Genomic DNA, 22,716 nt, shown 5'->3' with positions numbered 1-22,716 from the left:
AACAGTAGGGGAGTGAAAGATAGGACTAATAGATTGTTGGTGGAGAAGAGAGAGAAATTGAGGAGATGGAAGGAGCACTTTGAGGATTTGTTGAATGTAGAGAGTGACAGCAGTGCGAGTATAAGTGGTTGGGGAATGGCTGGGAGAAGAAGAGATGAGAGGAGGGAGGAAAAGATCAGTAGGACGGAAGTAGTGGAAGCAATGAAGAAGATCAAGTTGGGGAAGGCCCCAGGAATTGATGGAGTGTGTGGTGAAATGCTGAGGTATGGGGGTGAGATTGTTGTGGAGTGGATATGGAAGTTGTGTAGATTGGCTTGGGAAGAGGGAAGGGTTCCAGATGATTGGAAATCAGGTATAATTGCTCCTTTATACAAAGGACAGGGGGAGAGAGAAGTATGTGGTAACCATAAGGGTATTTGCCTTCTTAGTGTGACTGGAAAAATATATGGTAGAATACTCATTGACAGGGTTAGGGATATGACAGAGGAGCTAGTTGGAGAAGAACAAGGGGGATTTAGGAAGGGAAAAGGGCGTGTAGATCAGATATTTGTTCTAAGATGTTTAGTGGAGAAGTATCTAAAGAAGGGAAAGAAAGTATATGCTGCCTTCATGGACTTGAAGAAAACTTATGACAGAATAGACAGGGAAGGTATGTGGAAGGTATTAAGAATATATGGAGTGGAGGGGAAATTGCTGAGTGCTGTGAAGAGTATGTACGAAGGAGCTAGGGCTATGGTACGAGTGGATGGTGAGCTGAGTGAGTTCTTTGATCTCAATGTAGGACTGAAACTGGGTTGTTTGATGTCTCCATGGCTGTTTAATATATACATGGATGGGGTTGTAATGGAGGTGCAAGGTAGGGCAGTGGATGTGGGGGTGGCTCTAATAAATGAGGGTCAGATTTGGAAGATTCCGGTGTTGCTATTTGCTGATGATACAGTATTGTTGAGTGAAGATGAATGGGAGTTGCAAGGTTTGGTGAATGAATTTGGGACAGTGTGTAGGAAGAGGAATCTGAAAGTTAATATAAACAAGAGTAAAGTTATGATGTTTGAGAGGAATGAAGTCACAGAATGTAGTGAGGTTGGATGGTGAGGATATGGAGAATGTGAGTGCATTCAAGTACTTGGGTAGTGTGATGGGTAAGGATGGAACGCTGGGGGATGAAGTGCGTGAAAGGGTACAGCAGGAAAGGAAGGTTGTTGGTTCACTGAAAGCAATGATGAGAAATAGGAAGGTGAGTATGGAAGTTAAGAAGTCACTGCATGAAAGTATTGTGATCCCTACCTTGACACGTGGAAGCGAGGCGTGGACCTTGCAAGAGGGGAACAAGTCAAGAATGAGAGCAGTGGAAATGAGTTACTTGAGAGGAGCATGTTTGGAGTGACATGGAGGGACAGGTTGACAAATGAAGTGAAGGAACACTGTGGGGTGGATGTGGATGTGGTTGAGAAAATTAGGAGAAATACACTGAGGTGGTTTGGACATGTGGAGAGAATGGAGAATGAACGACTGACTAGGAAGGTGTATGTAGGTGAGGTGGAGGGAGGGAGAGGGAGGTGTAGACCAAGGATGAGGTGGAGGGATGGAGTTGAGAGGTATATGAGGGAGGAGTGAGTGAGTTGGGGGGAGGGTAGTCAAATGATGGGTGACAGAGTAACTTGGAGGCATTTTGTCTGCGGCCACCCTTTGCAAGATTAGGGCGTCGGGCTATAGACAGATAGTTTGAAATTGGCACGCCACGCCGAACAGCTGAGTTTACGCTGGCCGCTTGCTTCCTCCATCCCTCCCCAGTAGGCAGTTATCACTTAACTACCATTCTGACTAGACACTCATTCAATGGATGCCACATGTGCTCATTTTTGTGAATAAACAGTGAATAAACCGCAATATCTTGCCACTAGACCACATGGGTATTTACAGTGTTGTGCAGTGTTATGAAATTAGAATTCAGAGTGCAATGATTAAGTACAGAGTGTAAACTGGTGGTTGAAACTAGAATGGTGCAATCAAGAAGAGAATGTGCAGTATTAAACAATTATAACTCATAGTGCAAAGGATTAAGTGCAGCACAACACTGGATTACTGTATGTGCTTCAGGAGCACTTTCACCAGAGCCTTAGAGGAGGCGGGTTAACCTTCGTAACAAACGGCCAGGGACGTGTTGTAAGTACCCTGTACACTCCTAAATATTTTTGATTCTCACCTCTAATTCCTCATTCCCTGGTTCCTTTTCATTTATTTCATACTCTGTCCCTTACTTGTGTGAATAGGGTCTTAAATAGTTCCTATGCATGTCCAGTTGAGAGTTATGTGGGTGGTTTTCTGACTTAGGCTGGGTTAGGGTCCATAAGTACCAGTCCAGGAGGCAAGGGCCCACTTTCCGGACATGCCTTGCCTCTATTACATCGGATAGTGGAGGGATTACTGTATTTTCATCCTGAGCCACTGGGTAATGAAGGGAAATGTAGGGTGATATTAGTGTCTGTGTAGGGCAAAGAGGTCTTTGGGGGTTGGCAACACTGGACCGTGCTCTTGAACCGGGCCTCAGATTGGGCTGACTCATGGTGCCCCAGCGGTAGGTATACGCCTAGGCGATCTTACCATCTCGCAATTTTACCCCCTACAAATTATGAAATGGCTTCTCGTGCCCTGGTGGTGGTGGTGGTGGTGGTGGTGGTGCTGCTATTGTTGCTGATGATGATGTATACAGGGAAAGTGAACATCTTTAGTTTGTACGACCATAAATAATAAGGTGTATAAAGTGTACAGTACAGTATCTGAGGTGTTTAACCCCTTAACCGCAGGGCGTCACTTCCGTGACGCTTGGGAGCAAGGAATCATACCGCGGGGCGTCACTTTTGTGATTCTGTGTTATTTTGAATTCACCCGGGCTTTCAAGTGGTGGCTTGTATCATCTATCAGTACTGCCGATGTCCAACACTAGTCAGCACTCCTAATCTCATCTGTACTCCCATCCATTGTTGACAATTTAGCCATTTCTCCCCGTTCTTGACTCCCCTCCCTACCCCCCCTCCATTACCCTATCCTCTCGCCTGCCCGGCCGTGCTACGCTAAGTAAATCTTCCCTGGAATTTTTCACTGATTTCATCCATTGAAATAAGCCCTATGCCCTATTCTTATACCAAATAATATATACAAGAAAGAAATAAGGTAAGTGAGAGTGCCATACACCTGGAATTGGCTAATTATCACCTGACAACACCTCACGTGCACTCGTTCGCTAATTTTCGCTGTTTATTTCCCCTTGAAATATGCCGTATAATCTATTTTCGTAATAAATATACATATAAGGAGGGAAGGGAGAAGCCTAAGTGATATTTACATTCACCTGGAACTACCTAATTTATAATGTATTGTCTAGATTTCCTGCCAATCATTTCACTGCTATATATTAGCTGCTGTCAAGAGGCTAACGTTGGCAGTAATGCATTTCCCTAGGTAGGCCACCACCCCGGCCCACCCTTATCAGTTCACTCTCATCTTCCAATGTGAAGGTACGTCTGTTTGCTCTTGCTAACTTCAGGCACTTTTCACCCCCATGCAAAGGGCCCTGTGACCTTTACCCCCTACTAAACCTCGTGTGGAACGAGGTAAAGGGCTGACAATTGATAACAGCGTGACTACGATCTTTCTATTGAGTAAAACAGTGCAAGTGGAATTGTAAATAATGTGTAAACAGCAAGTGAAAGTAATGAATGTAAATATACGTGAAGAGTGGAAAATAGTTTTATAAGTTACTTCAAGTGACAGTGCATAACACAATGTAAATAAAATAGAAATGTAAATAACGTAAATAAAATAGAGAACGTAAATAGAAATGTAAATGAGTAGTATTATAAGAATACGAGTATATACCCACTAGGAGTAATGAGAGTGAAAGTTTCACTCTAGCATGTCTGAATACTATGAGTTATGAGAGTGAAGGTGAAAGTGACATTCACTCTCAATGCTAGTATACAGGACGAGAAAGTGAATGCTACGTATTTTACTGAAAGAAATTGAATCCCTACAGTGACAATAAACTAATACTACCGAAGGAAACTTATGGATAAAGACTGTAGATATATATAAGTGTTATATAGTAATAGAAATATAAAGTGTGAGGGGTTTTATGAAAAATAAATGACAGAATACCAACAACGAACTAGCGCAAGTGGGAAGGTCATACGCGCTCGTAATTTTCATTGCTTTCACAGTGGTTTTTATTTGGAGTATGGATCCCAAACTACTTGATAATCATAGAGTAGTGTTTATAGTGTTAATATCTGGCTGTGGTAATCATATTACGGGTTGTCGGGAAGTGTAAAGTGGAGACTTCGTTACCCAACTTCAGAGGTCTCCACAAGTCCTACAGTAATCGACGAAGGCTCAACAAACATCCCAGGAGAAAGCTGAAGGTATGTGCCATATGCATATGTAATTTTAATATTCTAGGACTAATAACTGATTTCTGGCAAATATTTTTTCAGAGTCTGTCGGAGCCCGAATAACCCTGCAGGAGACGCAAAACATTGGGAAACATGCCTGAGGTGTAAGGGTTAAAATTAAGCTGTAAAAATAAAGTACAGTATTTTCTAAGTGCTAAAAAATTAGAAAGTGGTGTACTGGTTTTGTATAAGTGCTTTTTAATACGTGCATCACCTACCTCTCCAGTAGAATCATCTCAACTGTACAGACTTCACTAATGAACCACTTCAGCTATGTACACCACAATAAGGTATATAAATGACATGTTTATCAGTGTAAAGTACAGTATTATTATACATATTATACCATTTCATTACTGTAGTGAATGTATAATACATTACTGTACAGTACTGCAATGGTAGTGAAAACAGTTGGTGACGCCACAGTGAAAATCCGTTGGTGCGGTTTGGACTAATGTCAGGCATACCAGAAAAATTCTGGGTTAGCAGGAGGAAGTCCAGATGTCACTGTTATCAGAATTTCACTTTTTTTTTTAATGGCTTGGGCCCAATTAGTATGATATATCAAGGTTCTACTATAATGTGATTCATGAAAGATGTAGAGTGAGGAAGTCTGTGGACACCAGAATTGAAGAGAGTGTACTGAGATGGTATGGTTATGTGATGAGAATGGATGACAATAGAGTGGTGAAAAAGGCATATCTGAGCGTATTTGAACAAGGGAGGAGGTGAGGCAGGCTGAGAAGAAGGTGGAGGGATATGATGGAAGAGTGTGTGAGGTAGAAAGGTATGGAAGTTAGTGAGGCTAAGGGACTGACAAGAGATCAAGCTGGCTGAATGAACTTTGTGCAGAGATGTGGATGACCAGGGATTTGGCAACCCTTTTAACATGAAAGCATTCACATTGGCTCTATCAGATAGGAAGAATGTTGTGAAATTTTCTTTCGGCCTATCAGATGGAGCCAGGATTTTGAGGGCTTGAATAATGAGTGAATGGAAGCGTGGCCCAGTGAACTGGGCAAACATTGACTGTCTGGATGCTGCTACTCCTCATCCCGCCCTAGGGTGGGAAAGGAGGTCCGGATGATGATGATGACGACAATAATAATAATAATACAGTAATCCCTCCAATATCCGACATAATAGAGCCACAGGCAGGTCCGGATAGTGGTCCTGTCTGGATATTGGGCCCCAGCTTATGGACTTATACTTATGGACTCTAACTCAGAGAAACACCTATACAACTCCTTCTGGACATGCATAGCACCTATTTAAGACCCAAATCACATCAGTAAGGCACATCAAAGACTTAATAAATGCAAAAGAAGCATAAAATGAGGGTTTTGAGGTAGGTTCATAAAATATTCAACATTCTGGGTACTTACAAGTGCCTGGCTCCTGGACTGGTACTTATGGACCCTTACCTAGCCTAACTCAGAAAAACACCTTCCTACTGCACATGCATAGCTCCTAACACCCCATTCACACCAATAAAGGACATTAAAGAGTGAAATGAGGTGTTTGAGGTAAGTATAGTATGGAAAAAAGTACAGTATGAAACATTCTGCCTACTTACAGCAAGTCCATGGCCATCTCGAATAACCGCCTCCTCTCGGACTCTGACAGTAAGAAGGATTTCCTGAAGCACTTGCAGTACACTGTTCATGAAGTCTTGCATTGAACTTAGTCAATCGCACTCAGAAGTCCGTTCTCTTCACAGTGCACACTCTTGTCTAACTTATGCTCCATTGTAACTTACTAAGTGTTGCACTCTGCACTTTAACTTTTCCCACTCTTCTAACCATTTTCTAAAGCAAAAACAAACAAGTCTATTTACGTTAAATGTTGTTCCAAAATTGTATTCTCACTCACAACTGTAAATCCTTAACACAACACACTGGTTTTTTCACTGCACAACACTGTAAATTCCCGTGTGGTCTAGTGGAGAAGTTCTTGCTGTTTAATCACTGTCAGAGTCCGAGAGTATCACTGGGAGGTGACCTAGGGGTGCATCACTGGGTCGTGGTGATGGCGTACCCACTGCAGACGACTCTGAAGACAGACGCAAACTCATGTCGAGCGGTGACTCCACCGTGGCTGATGTGCTGGGCTGTGGCTCGGAGCATGAGGGCCTGTCTTGGGGAGGCAACGGAGTGGAGCCAGGGCTGGGCACAGCGGGGGTCACGGGCCTGAAAAAACTGTCAATCATTGATTGACGCAAGGACCGACGATTCTGACGATTGATGATGCGCTGCCTAAAAGCACGCACTTCCTCCACAAGTCCCAAGGGCCCCACCTCCCTGTCGCAGTCCGGGTGTTCCAGGTAGTCGAGAACAAACTTTAGGTGTTCCCGGAGTGCGCTCAGCTTGGGGATGGCTGGAGTAGTGTCATGCTGAGAGGAGTCCGTATCATCTTCGCCGTCCTTGTTGGAATCTTCAAGCTGGGTACTGACACCTGCAACATCGTCGCCATGCGTACGTAGCCGTGCATGGAAGTCATCCACGTCAAAACCTAGAAAATCGTACTCCACATCCGTTCCGAGAAGCAGACGAGACCAACCATTTTCTAGAGTCTTGACAGGGACTTCCTTCCATGCACTGGCCCAGTTGTAGACTGCAGACTGGATGTTGTAGCGGCGAAGGTTTTCCAAAGTCCGGTGGCCTCGCGTGTCCCGTCCCTCTCTGCGCTCGTCCTCGTCCTCGAGAACAACCATCACCTCGTCCAGGAACTTCCTTCCATATAGGCGCTTTGTTGCCACGATCACTCCTTGGTCCATTGGTTGGATGAGAGCAGTCGTATTAGGTGGCAGAAACATGCACCTAATGCGCCCATTCTCAGCCACCAAGTCCTTGTCGCACAGGTGGGCAGGTGCATTGTCGAGGAGAAGGAGGGCCTTTACCTGGTCGCGCGAGATTCCCAGTGTCTTCATCTGGTAATGTATGACCTCCTTGACGAAGTGGCGGTGGAACCAGTCTTTGAAGATCTGGGCTGTAAACCATGCCTTCAAAGAATGGTACCAGACGACAGGAAGGACATCCATCGCCCCACGAAGACACTGAGGCTGCTTTGCACGGCCAACAATAACGGGCTTAAGCCGGTGCATGCCGTTAGCACTGGCACAACACAAAGCAGAAATTCGTTGCTTGGAGAGCTTGTGGCCAGGTACACGCTTCTCCGTCTCCTCGGCTAGAGTGTTCGTTGACAAAGAGCGATAGAATAAACCAGTTTCGTCAGCATTGTAGACTTGACCGAGAGTGAGGCCCTCCCTGTCGATCAAGCCCTTCACCTTGTGCCGAAACTCGTCAACTCCATCCTCATTAGCGTCCAAAGCTTCGCCATGAGCTTTATGGTTGGTAAGGCCATGCCGTAACTTGAACGCGAAGAGCCAACCCTCAGATGCCTTGAAGTCTAGGGTGTCGTGAAGCCTGGCGAACTTCTCAGCAACAGCCTTCAGCTCTGTTCCACGTACCATCACACCAGCAGCATGTTGCTGTCGATACCAAATCAATGTGGAGTGGTCGATTTCAGCACACTTGGGAGTAAACATCACCTTCCTCTCCACGTTGCGTTTGCTTCTCGACGAGAAGTCAGCCGTATACTGTATGAGTTTGTCTCGGGATCGCTTGATATCGAACAAAGTAGATCGGGCCAGGTTGAACTCGCGGAGGATGCGGTAAGAAGACCACCCCACATCTACTTTCTTCAATATCTCCCGTTTCTTCTCCAGAGTCAATACCACTCTCTTCCTCTTCTCAGGCGGTGGGGCCATCATCACACACACTAATAAGAGGCCCGAGAGCAGCAGGAGTGCCTGCAGCAGGTAAGGAACCACACAAAAGCGAGCACGTGGGCAGCCATGACGACGAGCGTGCACTCGCGATGAGAGACAGGCGGAAAGTGGGGAGAATGCAGCAGCGATCTATCGGACGTCGGAGGAATGACGCGCCACAACAAAGCTGTCCCATGCCGCGCGCGCCAAGTTCAAATTACGGGCGGGATTTTCTTTTTTTTTCTTTCTTTTTTTTTTTCCGGACCATTTTGGGAATATTGGATCCCGGGACGATTATGTCCGGTTAGTGGGGATGTTCGGATATTGGGCGTTCGGATATTAGAGAGATTACTATTATTATTACAATTATTATTATTTATTTTTTAATTAATATTATTATCAACTGTCAATTTGATTAAGCTTGAAGACACTTTTTAAATTGGAGGGGTCAGATACTGGTATAACCTTAATTAACTCCTTGAACACACACGGACTTTCCTAAGATGAATAAAACTGTCCAGTGACAGCCAGCAAAAATAAACTATATTCCTTCTACTTTAACTTGGCCAAAAACTGACGATCTCTTGATCTTGAATACTGAGCAATATCACAGAACTGACAGAAAAACATAGCACTGGACACAAAAAACTTCTATGGAAAGGTTGTGGCACTGTAACATTCTTATTCTGCAACTCGGCTACATGAATTAAGTTTGAAGGTAAAAAATTCAGGGCCAGGTTAAGGCAAAAGAACTAAAAAGGAATATCATCAGTGTTCAGTGGGCTAAAGCTACATCCACACCAAACATTTGCTGGAATGGGCAGAAATTTTGCATGAATGTAACCCATACAAGTGGCCCTGCTGTATGCAGGTGGATGTGGGCATGAACTTCTATGGGTAACAGTGATGCAGAATAACTGCCTGCAACTGCAAACACCAACATGCATCTGGTATGGACATGGTCTAAAACAAGTTAGACAGGCTGAAAAGAGGTACCTCAGTGGTGTGGACGTTGTGCTTAGCCAGGTGGGGCAGGGATGCAGGTAGCTAGAACACCAGAACAATCACTGAGTCAGGCCACACCATGCAAGCAGGCAGGCTTTATATGGCATCCAGCAAGAGCATGCACACACACATGGCTGATGGGCTACTAGTGGGATGGAAGCACTCCTTTGGTTAGTCAATGATGTACCATATACAGTACTACAATCAATCAGGTGACATCTGGATATGACCACACACAATTTTCACCCTAAGTCTCATGGTTTCAGCTCAATTTTCAGCTTAAATTTATAGCTTTAGCTCATGTTTGTGTTATAGGACAACTCCCCGGACTACCAAACTACCATCAGTTGAGCTGTGATCAATTGCCATCAAGTCACCAATACAGTGATAAGTTTAATACATCAAACATTTAACACATCACATGTAAATAACTAAATTATATCTTTAGGAGGCTGATACTGGTAATGATGTAAATACTGTACCTTATGCTGACTGTCATCAGCAGAGGTGGTAGAGCATCAAGGCAGATGGCCTTATTGTTTACAAATTCAGGTAAAGGTGCTGAGATTATCTGTTAACCTTTACTGAGCTGGTGGGCATCACTTCATGTGACATTTTAGTCAAAGCATTAGATAAGTATAGGTGGAAATTGTTTTTTAAAATCATTAAAGAAGTACAGGGTCTCTAATGAAATGTGTTATGAAGGATAATATACATCAGGCTACTGTGGTGAAATGACAGTTACGCTGAAGCGGGCACACTGGTTCATAATGTGACCATTACCATGACAACGTAAACAACACAGTGGAATTAACGATAAAACTACTGAATTTGATGGATCATAAATGAATGTGATTTGCAATTCAGTTTTAACTCTTAACTAATAATACTATTATGATGATCTTTGTAAAATAATAATAACTATGAACATTCCAACAGCTTTTTCAAGATTAGTGACCCAAGTTACCATTTTGACTCATATCACTGAGGAAATTTGTAGAGAATTTTGAGATCACCATTTTTTGCATTGTTAAGTCTACCCCTCATTACTGTTACTATTATTACTACTTTTTGTTTAAGTATTTTTCTTTGCTGCTTTACATGTCACCTAATCCACCAAAACATAGGGTATGCTAAACATTTCAACAATTACAAGTTCATGGTGACAACAATTTGCAGAACACATTAAGATATGACAAATTTCATAAAATTCTCAAACCAACTATTCTGTACTCTCTCCACTTTAACTTGGCCTAAAACTGCCAACTTTCCATCTTGACTGCTGAGCTCCAACAAGAGATGAACACTAGAATATGACATTAGCCATGAAGAAGTGCCATGTAAATTATATAGACTTACAGACTTGCCCTATTCCACAAAAGACCTGTAACAAGATATCAACATTAGAATATGATGGAAGTTACAAAACAAGAACTAGAGCCATAGCAATGTCTTCTTCTGCACCTTAAAAAAAAAAAAAAAAAAAAAAAACTGCCAAGTTAAGGTGGACATATTCTTGTAAAATTATCACTATACTCTTTTTACCTTACCTTGGCCAAAAACTGCCATCTCTTCATCCTGAATACGGAGATGCAGCAATAGATTACTACTAGAGCATGATGCTAGTCACAAAAAAGTGCTATAGAAAAGATGACATGCCACAGTGTTGTCTTTTTCTGCCACGACAGATGTATGAAAATCTGGACATGTCAAGGTGAAAGGAGTATAACTGTTACAAGCATATAAAATACCTTGTGTCTAGTCAAGCAAAGTAACTACTACACTCAACTAAACACAACAGTTTCAGTATATCCATGCCTCATAAATAACCATGCAACTTCAGTACAGGTACAGCTTTAAAATACGACTTGTATTCTACGTGGCATAGAAGACTTCCTAGTACCACATCCCTTGCAATTTATTTTGTGCATTACACCACACCATTCCCTTGTATGTTAGTATGCAATATTGTTTTAATACTGACATAGTGTGGGGCAGTCTTGTGCCCCATGCTGTTCATCATGCTGCCTGAAGACCTCTCACGTGACTTCAGAAATGAACTCCCATGGGGGATTTTTTGTGCCAATAATTTAGAGTTGATTGGAGAGAATGAAAGGGAGGTGGAGGAAAGATTTAGGAGGTGGAGAGATGATATGAGACACAAGGGCTTGAGAGTAAATGCAGATAAAACAACGGCGATGATATTTAGGGCTGGTGGCAGTATTGTCCAAGAGGAGGGAGAGTGGCCATGTGCAGTTTGCCACAAGGTCATGGGAAGTAATTTCATCTTGTGCAGTGTCTGTAATATGTGAATGCATAAGAGATGTAGTGCTACAGTAAAAACTAACAACAACGGACTTCAACAGACCAGAATTCACTTTTATTGGAGTCGTGGAGTCGACTGGATTATTCATCATCATCATCATCATCCTGATCTCCTTTCCCGCCCTAAGGAAGGGTGAGGAGTAGCAATGTCCAGACAGCCCAAGACTGCCCACTCCAATGAGCCATGCTTCCATACACTGATCATTCAAACCCATGGAGTCCTGGCTCTATCTGATATACCAAAAACATTCACCACATTTTGCCGCTTCACATGAATGTATCCGACAGTCAATCTAGACACAGTCACATTAAAAAGGGGTGCCAAATCCCTAACTATTCACTTCTTCTCTCAAGAATCATCCAGCCAGCTCGATCTCTTGTCAGTCCCATAGCTTCACCGACTTCCATACCTCTCTTCCTCACATACTCATCCATCACATCCCTCCACCTTCTCTTTGTCCTAACTTGCCTACTCCCTCCTTCACATTCACTCAGATATACCTTTCTCACCACTCTGTTGTTATCCGTTCTCTCCACATGACCATACAATCTCAATACACTCTCTTCTATTCTGGTGTCCACAGACTTCCTCACTCCGCAACCTTCACGAATCACATTATTTTGCATCCTATCCACTCTCTGTACTCCACATACATTCCTCAGCAGTCCCATCTCCATTGTGCTCACTCTTGATTTTTCATTTTCATGACATACCATAGTCTCACATTCATATGTTAAAGCTGGCACTACCATTCCTTCATGTAAGTTTCGTGCACCTGCAACACTCAAGCCTCTGTGTTCTATCATGGCCTTCATAGCACCAGCCACATACCTTCCTTGTGTCACCCTACTTTCCACTTCTTTTGCACATTTTCCTCTCTTTTCTATCATTGTACCCAGGATTTGAACTCTCTCACCAATTCCAGTCTCTCTCCATTAACTGTAACATCACACTGGGAGTCACATTCTCTCTCAATAACCATCACTTTGCTCTTTTCTACATTTACTTTAGAGGCATGATGCTCACAGACATCAGCAAAACTCTGCACTAGGCTGCCAAGTTCTTGTCAGTATTAGCAAGTAGAACTGCATCACCAGCATACAACAAATACGAGACATTCCATCCATTACCAACGCCATCCCTCTCTCCATTACTCGCGTTTTTGCTTCTCTCATCACACCATCCATACAAGAATATATAATAAACAACCATGGGGACATTACACAACCTAGTCACACACCCACACTGATCATGAACCATTCACTTAGATGCCCATTTGCCCTTATGCATGCTTTGCTACCATCATAAAAATTCTCAACAGCATCTAGCAGCTTACTATTTACACCACATATGCACAAAACCTTCCACAATCCTTCTCTGTCTACTTTGTTGTGTGCTTTTTCCAGATCCATAAATGCCATAAACACCTCATAGTCCTTCTCACAAGCCTTCTCCACTATTTGTCTTACTGCAAATATTTGATCACACATCCTCTGCCACTCCTAAAGCCACCCTGTTGTATCTCTCTTACTTTATAATAATTCTTCCATATACCTTTCCTAACCCACTTCATAAACTTATGCCACAAAAATTCTTGCACTCACCTCGCTCACCGTTATTTTTCAACAATCATTTGTGGTAGGTGGGGGTGCTCGCCAACCACTCATTCGATGTAGTGGTGCTGTCGGGTGTCTGCCCTTTCCTCTCGTCCATCCTTCTTTCCTTCCATCCTCTTCTGTCTTCCTCTCCTTCATTCTTTCCTTGTCCTTCTGCCTATGGGTAACTTTACACTCCCTCTTCTGTCTTTCTTTCCTTCATTCTTTCCTCTTCCATCTGCCTGTGGGCGACTCTTCACTAAGTGACAAGCTGAATGGTTTCCTGTACACCAGGAAACCATTTACTATGCTGAGTGGTAACCATATAATCAAATTTTGGCGCCTGGTGGTTTAGTGGGTAATTATTGCACTCCAATAGGATTGAGCCGGTGAAGGTTTATATCAAAGGGGTGGCTGGGGTTGATTGCTCATGTAATGCCACTCAGGGATGAGTGAGGCTGGTCACTCTCATCTTAAATGTCGGGACCAACTGCCTAGCTCCAGGCTCCTACGCTCCTCATGGGGCAATGTAGGATTGGATGATGGATTGATGGATGGTACAATCATGGCCTTTTTCCACTCAGCTGGCACAGTTTCATTCGTCAATGCCTTCTCACATATCTCCAACATGCACTTCATTCAGCTCTATCCACTACACTTAATCATCTCTGTACAGACTTCATCAACCCCAGCTGTTTTCCCAATTTTCAGCTGCTTCACAGCACTCTTCACCTGTGTGAGTGTCACATTTCCTGGCACTGCATTCCTTTTCTGCACACCTCCAAGATCAATCGCATTTACAGTCGCTCTGCTCTCTCTATTCCCATTCATCAGGCTTTCAAAATATTCTTTCCATATAGTCCTTACTTCATCCCCATGGATTAACAATCTACCACTTACATCCTTCACACTTTCACATTTCTTTTAGCTGTCACTTCTACATTTCTGCATCTCTTTCCAGAAGAACTTCCTATTTTCAGATTAATTTGCATTCATTTTTCGTCCTAGATCATCATTCACCTCCTATTTCCTCTTCACTAATCTCTTTACGTCCTTCTTGCCCTCAATATATTCAGTTCTTATTTCAATTGAACTCCCGTCCTGTAACCACTCTAGCCACTTGTTCCTCTATTCCTCCACTGCTGTCTTAACCTCTTCATCCCACCATGTTGTACCTATCTTCTTTGTTGTTACTCTTGCCACACCACACACAGCTTTAGTATTCCTAGCAAAGCAATCCCTATATGAATTCCACAAGCTGTCCATATCCATTTCATTCCAATTAACTGATTCTCACAACTCCCCTACTTTGGTCCTGCATTCATCTGCCATTTCTTTGATCCTCTGATTCTTGACTTTCACTCTTTCTCCCTGACTGCTCCTCTCTCTCCTCATCCACCTCACTCCTCTCAGCTTGATCTTGCATACCACAATCATATAATCTGACAGACCTCCACATTGTCCTCTCATGGCCCTCATATCAGCAACTACTCCCAGCATCGACCTCTCTATGAGCACATAATCAATCAGGAGCCTTTCAACACAATCTCTGTTCCCTCTATACAATGTATATTTGTATGCATCTTTGTTTTTGAAATACAAGTTACAAATGCACCACCTCCTTTCCTGACACGTATCCTTCAGTCGCTTCCCATTATCATTTTTTCTTGGTACTCCATTACAGACCATTATGTTATCCTCAGGACCAGTGAGAACTGGACAGTAAAGGAGAAGGATATTTGTAGGCTCAAACATACAGAAATAACAATGATTAGGTGGATGTGCTTTGCGTCCTTGAATACGAGGCCTAGGAGGGACTAGGCTTCCAATGGGAGAGTTGAGAGGAAGGATGGGACTGGAGTGTATTGATCCTATGATGAGGAGAGGCAGATAAATGGTTTGGGCATGTGGAGAGGATGAGGGATGACAACTGGGTGCAGCTGCAAGCGAGAAAAGTTAACCCTTAAAATATGGGCACTGCAATGTTTTGGCACATGCTCAGCACGGGCATAATCGGCAGGTGTGATACAGTGTGGGGATTGTGGGGGTGGTGGTGAGGGGGTGGAGTGGGGGTAGGGTGGGGATGGGGGGGGTGATGGGTGGGAGGGTTGGGGTGGGAGAGTGGGGTGGGGATGTGGGGGTAGGGGTGGGGATGTAGGGGTAGGGGATGCAAGGTGATGGAGGGGATGGTGGGAAGGTGGGGGATGATGTGGGGGTGGGATAGTGATGGTGGGTGTGGGATGAGGGTACAGGATGGTAAAAGGGCGGTGGTGATGGGGGGTCGGGGTGAGGGGGTGGGAGGTGGTGTGTGGGTGTGGTCGTACGGGGTGGGGGGCGTGACCATATGCGTGGACACTTGTATTTTTGGCCCTAGTACCCTCGGATGGCATATGCAGACACCTTCTTTTAGGGGTTTATGTTACGGGGGTAAGGTTGCGAGAGGCAGACAGAAATAGACCTGGGACAAGGCCATAGAGTGCGACCTCATGGATAAGGGACTGAACAGGGTGGCTGCCAGAGTTCGAGCAGCATGGACAGCCACCAGTAGGTGACCAAGGCCGATGCATCTGTGCAAGCATGCTGGAGCCTTTACAAATGAAACAAAACAAGAAAGCATCAGTAACATTCAAGTGGTTACTAAGGTTGTCATATTCTGAATAAATCACTGAGATAAAGGTGTTATGAAAACTCCAGTCACACAGAATACAAGACCAAGTACCACATTTTTATGTGTTGCAATTTATCAAACCATAAATGGGTGCTGGAGATGGACACTTTCATGTAGTGGCACCAATATGACCCTGCACTGGAGCTACCTGGTTATATATACATCCCTCAATCCCCTACATATCTCCCAAAAAGTGGAGGATGGACTGTAGGGTCCACTGGGCTCACATTCAGACAAACCTGGGCTTGCAACTACTACTGCTATGTTTACTTGTCATTTTCTACTTTTACACCACATAGGAAATACTTCACTACATTTATCACAAAATCACAATATTTACTACTAAATCAAGACTGTCACCAATCATTGCAGTATGACCACTGACACACTAACACATATATATTACTGTTAACAAACAGTTATACAAAAGTACCCCTCAACTTCCTCTCTATCACCTGAGAGAAGGATGGTGGTGTGCCCAGTTATACAAATGTTCCTGAATTTGTCCTCGAAAAGGAGGATGGTGGACTGCAAGAGGTGGAACAACTTCACCCTACAGCCCACTGGGTTCACATATGGATGAGTCTGGTGTTGCAATGGTTACTACTACATCCTCTAATATTATTTAATCTTGCAAATAAGCACTATACAGTATAACTAATATACCTTCACCACCATTAATGCAACTTGTTCTACATTACCCATCTACTGCCAGATGCTTTAATCCCATAATGGATGGCCACAAATGAATGGCCTCAATGTTAGCCTGTACTCTGGCATCATACTGCCCTCTCTCAAATTCACATACTCCTCTCACATGTACACTATACTGGACTCCATCATCAAACCCCTCTATCAATCCTAACCGCCATGGTCCAATTGGCTACTTATACCTATATTCTGGTTAAAGCTACATGTTTTTATTCAGCTAAGGGAACCTGCAACAGTCAAAGACATTCAGTAGTACTTATGGGATGTATTATTAACCCCTTTGCCACAATGATGCTTATACGTCATTATAACCCTCCAGTGCACGCACACTACGATGCCTCTGTGTCGTCATGTATCAATGCCACCAAAGGAGACAGCAGAGGGTTTAGTTTATTGTGCTAGGACCTTACATGTTGGCTCGTATATGTTACTGAGGATAAAATAAGCTCCACCCACTTTTTATCAGCCAATCCCAATATATATGGGAGGGCATGTGATTGATGGCATGTTGGACAGTAGCTCTGCATCCCGCCAGGATCAGTCTTGACTGTGTGTCATAGGAGAGTGTACTGTCATTCCCTCCACAGAGAATTTTGCCGAATCACAGCATATTCTTGATGAATCTCGCGATTCCTCGAGTGATGAGGACTATCAGCTGTTGGCTCAAGACATGGATATCGATGACTCGTCGAGTGAAGAACTTGAGAGTGATGAATTTGATGATATTCATGAAAAACAAATCGAAGGTGGCTGGCAGTTGATAAGTGACATATCTGCTGACATACGTCCCAACCATGTGCCTGAATTTACGACTGAGTTTTTTGGGCTGAACCCAGTGATCAGCAAATCTGACATTGTGTCGCCTTTGGACTCTTTCAAGCTATTTTCTGACGCAGATGTGGTGAAGCAAAAATGTGAGTGGACTAATCTGAAGACATAAATTTTCAGTGAACACCCACAGAAAAGGGGAAAAGTAAACAGCATTTTTTTGGCATCCAGTTTCAGAAAGTGATATGTACACTTTTATCAGCCTTTTGTTTCCACAGAAATAATGAAATTGCCCTGCATTTACATGTACTGGAGCAGAAGTATGTTGTACAGCATCGTTAGTGGCAAAGCCAGGATAAGCCACAGCCTGGGCCAAGCAGGGTGTGAAGTCCAAAAAAACGTAGGCCTAGATTTGAGTTCAGAGGAAACATTTCCAATAGGTATATATATATATATATACCTGTATATATATATAAAGTGAGTTTTACGCCAGGTACCCCTTTTTTGGATAAGGGCTAAGGCGTTGCCCCTGGGCAGAGGACTTTGGTTTGGAGCGTGCAGCATTTTATGACCGGATGCCCTTCCTGATGTCTACCAATGACTCTTGGGTGGATTCGATCCTCCGACCCTACGGTCAGAGCGGAGCGCTCTAACCCACTGAGCCACGGCTGCTGTATATATATATATTATATATATATACATATATATATACAGTAGAACCTCTTTGGTCCGGACCCCTTTAATCCGGACTTCTGTTAATTCGGACAAAATTTAAAAACAATAAGCTCCAAAAATATGTTGAAAGTAATTCTAAAGTCATTTTCAGTATCGGCGAGGAAAGCGATCGTCATTCGTTTAGTCTCAGATCACGTTAGGTCTCAACATGGGTGCCTGTTTAAACACATGCTAGCATTCGTTCCACCAACTAGTTCACCAACCACTAATATTTTTACGCTGTATTTCAAAAGTTAATCCTCCTTACCATGCCCCTTAATGCAAGTGTAGCTTCTGCAAGGAATAAAGGTGTTAAAAGGAGGAGTTTGCTTACACAAAAATGGGTCAGAATATTCTGTGGTGTTTAGTGATTACTGTAGGTTATTTTTTGTACTTAAATGTGCTTTACTTGTACATCAAACATTAGTTTCTTGCCCATATGGGCGTTATCAATATGCCAAAGATGACAATATATTTTTGGCCTACATAAGTTTTATTTTTATTCCAAATATTACAGTTAACTAATTAATTTATTTTTTTGCCTGCACGGGCCTTAGGCACTCACTACAATTTAAAATGTAGGCTAGTTTCTTGTCATGGCCTTACCTGTAAATTATGCAATACAAAACTATCGTACATGATTAGTTTGGTTATTTTAGTATCTTTTCATCTTTTGCAGTTATGTAGGGTTGACATATGCAACATATGTTAATAATTAACAAACATACCATATGTAGATAGAGTTTGGTATGAACTGGAGATTACCCTGATGGTCCGGACAATCTGCTAATTTGGACAACCCTTCCTCCCATATAGTCCGAATGAGAGGTTCTACTGTGTGTATATATATATATATATGGATGGGTAGGTGGGGGGCACTCACCATCCACTCACTTGATGTAGTGCTGCTCTCGGGTGTCTGCCCTTTCCTCTCCTCCATCCTTCATTCCATCCATCCTCTTCTGTCTTTCTTTCCTTCTTCTTTCCTCTTTCTTCTGCCTACGGGTGACTTTACACTCCATCTTGTGTCTTTCTTTCCTTCATTCTTTCCTCTTCCTTCTGCCTGTGGGTGACTCTACACTGAGTGACAAGCCAAATGGTTTCCTGTACACCAGGAAACCATATACTATGCTGGGTGGTAACCATATAGCCAAATTTTGGCTCAAGGTGGTTTAGTGGGTAATAAAGGTGCTCCAGTCGGATTGAGCCGGTGAAGGTTTATATCCAAGGGATGGTTGGGTTTATTGTTCACGTAATGCCACTCAGGGATGAGTGAGGCTGGTCATTCTCATCTTAAATGCCAGGACCAACTTTCCTAGCCCCAAGCTCCTGCGCTCCTCATGGGGCAACGTAGGATTGGATGATGGAAAGAATGAAGGAAAGAAAGACAGAAGAGTGAGTGTAAAGTCACCCGTAGGCAGAAGCAAGAGGAGAGAATGAAGGACAGAAAGACAGAAGAGGAAGGACAGAAGAAAGAAAAGGTCAGACACCCAAAGCAGCACATCAAGTGAGTGGATGGTGAGTGCCCCCATCTACCACAACATCCATAAAAATCAGGGCACGCTCACATTTTTGTGCTCTTGGATTTTACAACAGTCATTACTACTCACCTCTGTCAATTTGGCCAAAGATCATATTACTAAACTCCAAGTGACATCCTTTTCTTAGTTTAGTCTTGCAGCAATCATACAATTTCAAGCAACTTAAGAAAGACCTTTTGTCATGACGGAGTTTATCAAGACTCTATCTAACCCCTCTAGTTTAAAAAGCTAAACCCTTAAGCTGAATAAAATCATGAAAAAATAGCAAGAATAAAATTTAAAAGGGCATCCCTCGACTCGGGGTGTTAAAATTTAAATTGTGAAACAAGAGGCACAGCACTAATTCTGAAGTGTCTGGTTATTAGGGGATGTACTCAAGAGTCAAGCAATCTGGGAGATTTCACGGAACCTCTTCCCCAGCAACTCTTTTTGCATATTAAGTGGTGGCAATCATCATCCACTCACTTGATGAAATGCTGCCTACTTCTTCCTTCATGTTTATCATCCCTTTTCTGTGTCTGCCCTCCTCTCTTCCTGTTTCTCTCATCTTTCCTGTCACTTTTTATTACTCTTCTTTTCTTTTCAAGTGGATTTAAATTAAGTGACAAGCTAATGGTTTCCTGTATGCCAGAAAAACCATTTATAACACTGGATGGTAGCCATATAACCAACCCATACGTGTTCCCTATGTATTAATGTGGGTTACAGAGGGTTAGTGCCCCTTTCCATAATACAAATAACTCAAAGTCAAATGGCGACCCCTTGTGGGATTATGGCATTTGGCTACAGACAGATAGACAGGTGTTGTAGAGGAACTCCTCCTCACAGTGGCATTAACATAATTGGTTGGCTTTGATGTTCAATTATACAAACATCCTTAAACTCCCTCCCTATCTTCCAAAAAGAAGGATGAAGGGCTGCAGGGTTCACATTCAGATGAGTCTAGAGTTGCAATACTAATAGTACAAAAACAAGAACTGCTCATGAACCCTTGTCTCTTCACACCTTCAGTGATGCCAGAAGGACATTGAAGGCTTCATTGACTTTGGTGTGGAAGGTCTGATGGGCCAGTTCATGGTAGAGGTAGAGGGCCAGGGTACAGAGGGCCAGGGAACGCGTCCGCCACCACCCGTCACGCTTACCACTCTTAAGCAGCACCGTCACTAGGTGGTCCTGTAGAAAAACACACAAGAAAAGAGTATGCACTGATGACAGACAGTCAAGGAAAGCATCTGTTGCCACCCATCATGCTTATCTCTCCTAAGTAGTAGTCACTAGATGATCAGATGGTCACACACACACACACACACACACACACACACACACACACACACACACACACACACACACACACACACAGAAATCCATCTATCCATCATCTAATCCTACGTCACCCTACGAGGAACGTAGGAGCCTGGGGCTAGGCAAGTTGGTCCTGGCCTTTAAGAGAGAGAGAGAGAGAGGGGGGGGGAGGATGAGACATGCATTCAAAAGTAAGAGTGAGAAACAGAGTGGCAAGGAATGTGTCCATCACCACCCATTACATTTCTAAAAACCTAAAAAATTACAGGAACCACACAAATTGGCTTGGCTTACCTTCACATCGGAGCAATTCATGAGTGAGATCTCTGACGCCGATGGCTGGAGAACTGGCATGGACGGGTAAAGAGATGACAATGGCAACAGCGACCCCAGTAGACTTAACGCCTCGAGTTTAGGGGATTGCTGGGTACAAGAGTAAATCTTTAAGTTTCCTCTGTTCATTTTAAATATAATTATCTTTTGTTCACTTTGACTATACTCTTTTTAATCTACCTTGGCCTAAAATTGTCATTTCTCCATCTGGAAAACTACTTGTAAAAACAGATGCTAGTCACAATAAATAATTAATATAATAAATAATTTGGTTTTACGCCAGGTATCCCCGAAGGGCTAAGGCGTTGCCCCTGGGTAGAGGACTTCTGGACTGGAGCGTGTAGCATTTTATGACCGGATGCCCTTCCTGATGTCTATCAATGACCCTTGGGTGGATTCGATCCTCCGACCCTTCGGTCAGAGCAGAGCGCTCTAACCCACTGAGCCACGGCTAGTCACAATGAAGTGTTATAGTAAGGGTGTGCAGCCACAGCATTATTTTATTCTGCCATTAAGTTAAATGAAATTAGCTATAAAAAGATGAAATTTAAATGAAATTAGCTATAAAAAGATGAAAATCTGGGCCATGTTAAGGAGAAAGGAGCACAGCCTAGGTGTAACACTGACATCTCTCCATTTTGAATGCTGAGCTACAAAAGCGACTGACATGCCAATATGATGGTAGCCATGATGAAGTGCCATGGAAAGAAGTGACAGCAATGATCCCTGACAATGCCCCCAATTTGGGTGACTGGTGTAAACAAGAGTAAGGCTTTAACTATACTCTTTACTTTAACTAGTGTAAAACTGGTACCTCTCCATTTTGAACACTGACCTATAACAAGAGACTGGCACTACAGTAGAACACGATGCTAAACATGAAGAATCACTATGGAGTCACAGCATTGTCTTACACTGCCAGTGAGCAATGGAAAACATGCTACAAAAGGACAAAAATCACTGTCAAATTAAGGTGAATGAACTATAGTATACCTATATAAATCTGGGTGTGGGCTCACCAGTTTGTTATCAGGAGAGGTGATGACTGTGTTTGTGGCGAAGATGAAGTCCAGGGTGAGCATGGAGGAGCCAGGTAGACCCAGTGAGAAGAAATTGGGACTGCACTCGGCCACTAATGTGTTGATTACCTCCTGGTGTATTGGCAAGACGCACAAAAAAAAAACACTGTTACAGAATATCAAACTATGCTACAGTACACAGGCCATCATCATCGATGTCATCATCAGACTGGGATAACACGAAGAACAATGTTGCACTGTATAAAACTGGGCTACTATTGATCAGTCACTAGTCATTATCATCATCATCATCATCATCTGTGATGCCTTGTTGCCTTCAGAGACCCCTTGGCAAGGGATGGCTATAAAAGAAGTGGCTCCTACTTACCTGGTCTTTCCATGCTTTTCTCTCTCTCTCTCTCACTCAAACACTTCTCTTCCCTCTATTTCACCAATGCACTGCTCTACCTTCTTCTTCCACACTCCTCTTCTTTCTCTCTCACCAATGTACAGT

General features: G+C 43.2%; 1 protein-coding gene across 1 annotated transcript in view; it reads right to left on the bottom strand.

The window, feature by feature from the left end:
* LOC145417874 (ral GTPase-activating protein subunit alpha-2) overlaps positions 1 to 22,716 on the bottom strand; it is a 151,263-nt gene that overhangs the window by 69,942 nt on the left and 58,605 nt on the right. Inside the window, exons 21-23 of the mRNA XM_080286490.1 lie at positions 22,203 to 22,334; positions 21,145 to 21,273; positions 20,554 to 20,721 (exon numbers count right to left, since the gene is read on the bottom strand). Of these exons, the coding sequence (XP_080142616.1) occupies positions 20,554 to 20,721; positions 21,145 to 21,273; positions 22,203 to 22,334 (429 nt within the window). The remainder of the gene's footprint in view (positions 1 to 20,553; positions 20,722 to 21,144; positions 21,274 to 22,202; positions 22,335 to 22,716) is intronic.

The sequence above is a fragment of the Coenobita brevimanus genome, chromosome 111, assembly GCF_032717465.1.
Source record: "Coenobita brevimanus isolate Jiangsu-jjx chromosome 111, ASM3271746v2, whole genome shotgun sequence".
Lineage (NCBI taxonomy): Eukaryota > Metazoa > Arthropoda > Malacostraca > Decapoda > Coenobitidae > Coenobita > Coenobita brevimanus.
The sequence above is the reverse complement of the archived record's forward strand: the minus strand, read 5'-3'. Positions and strand labels throughout refer to the sequence as shown.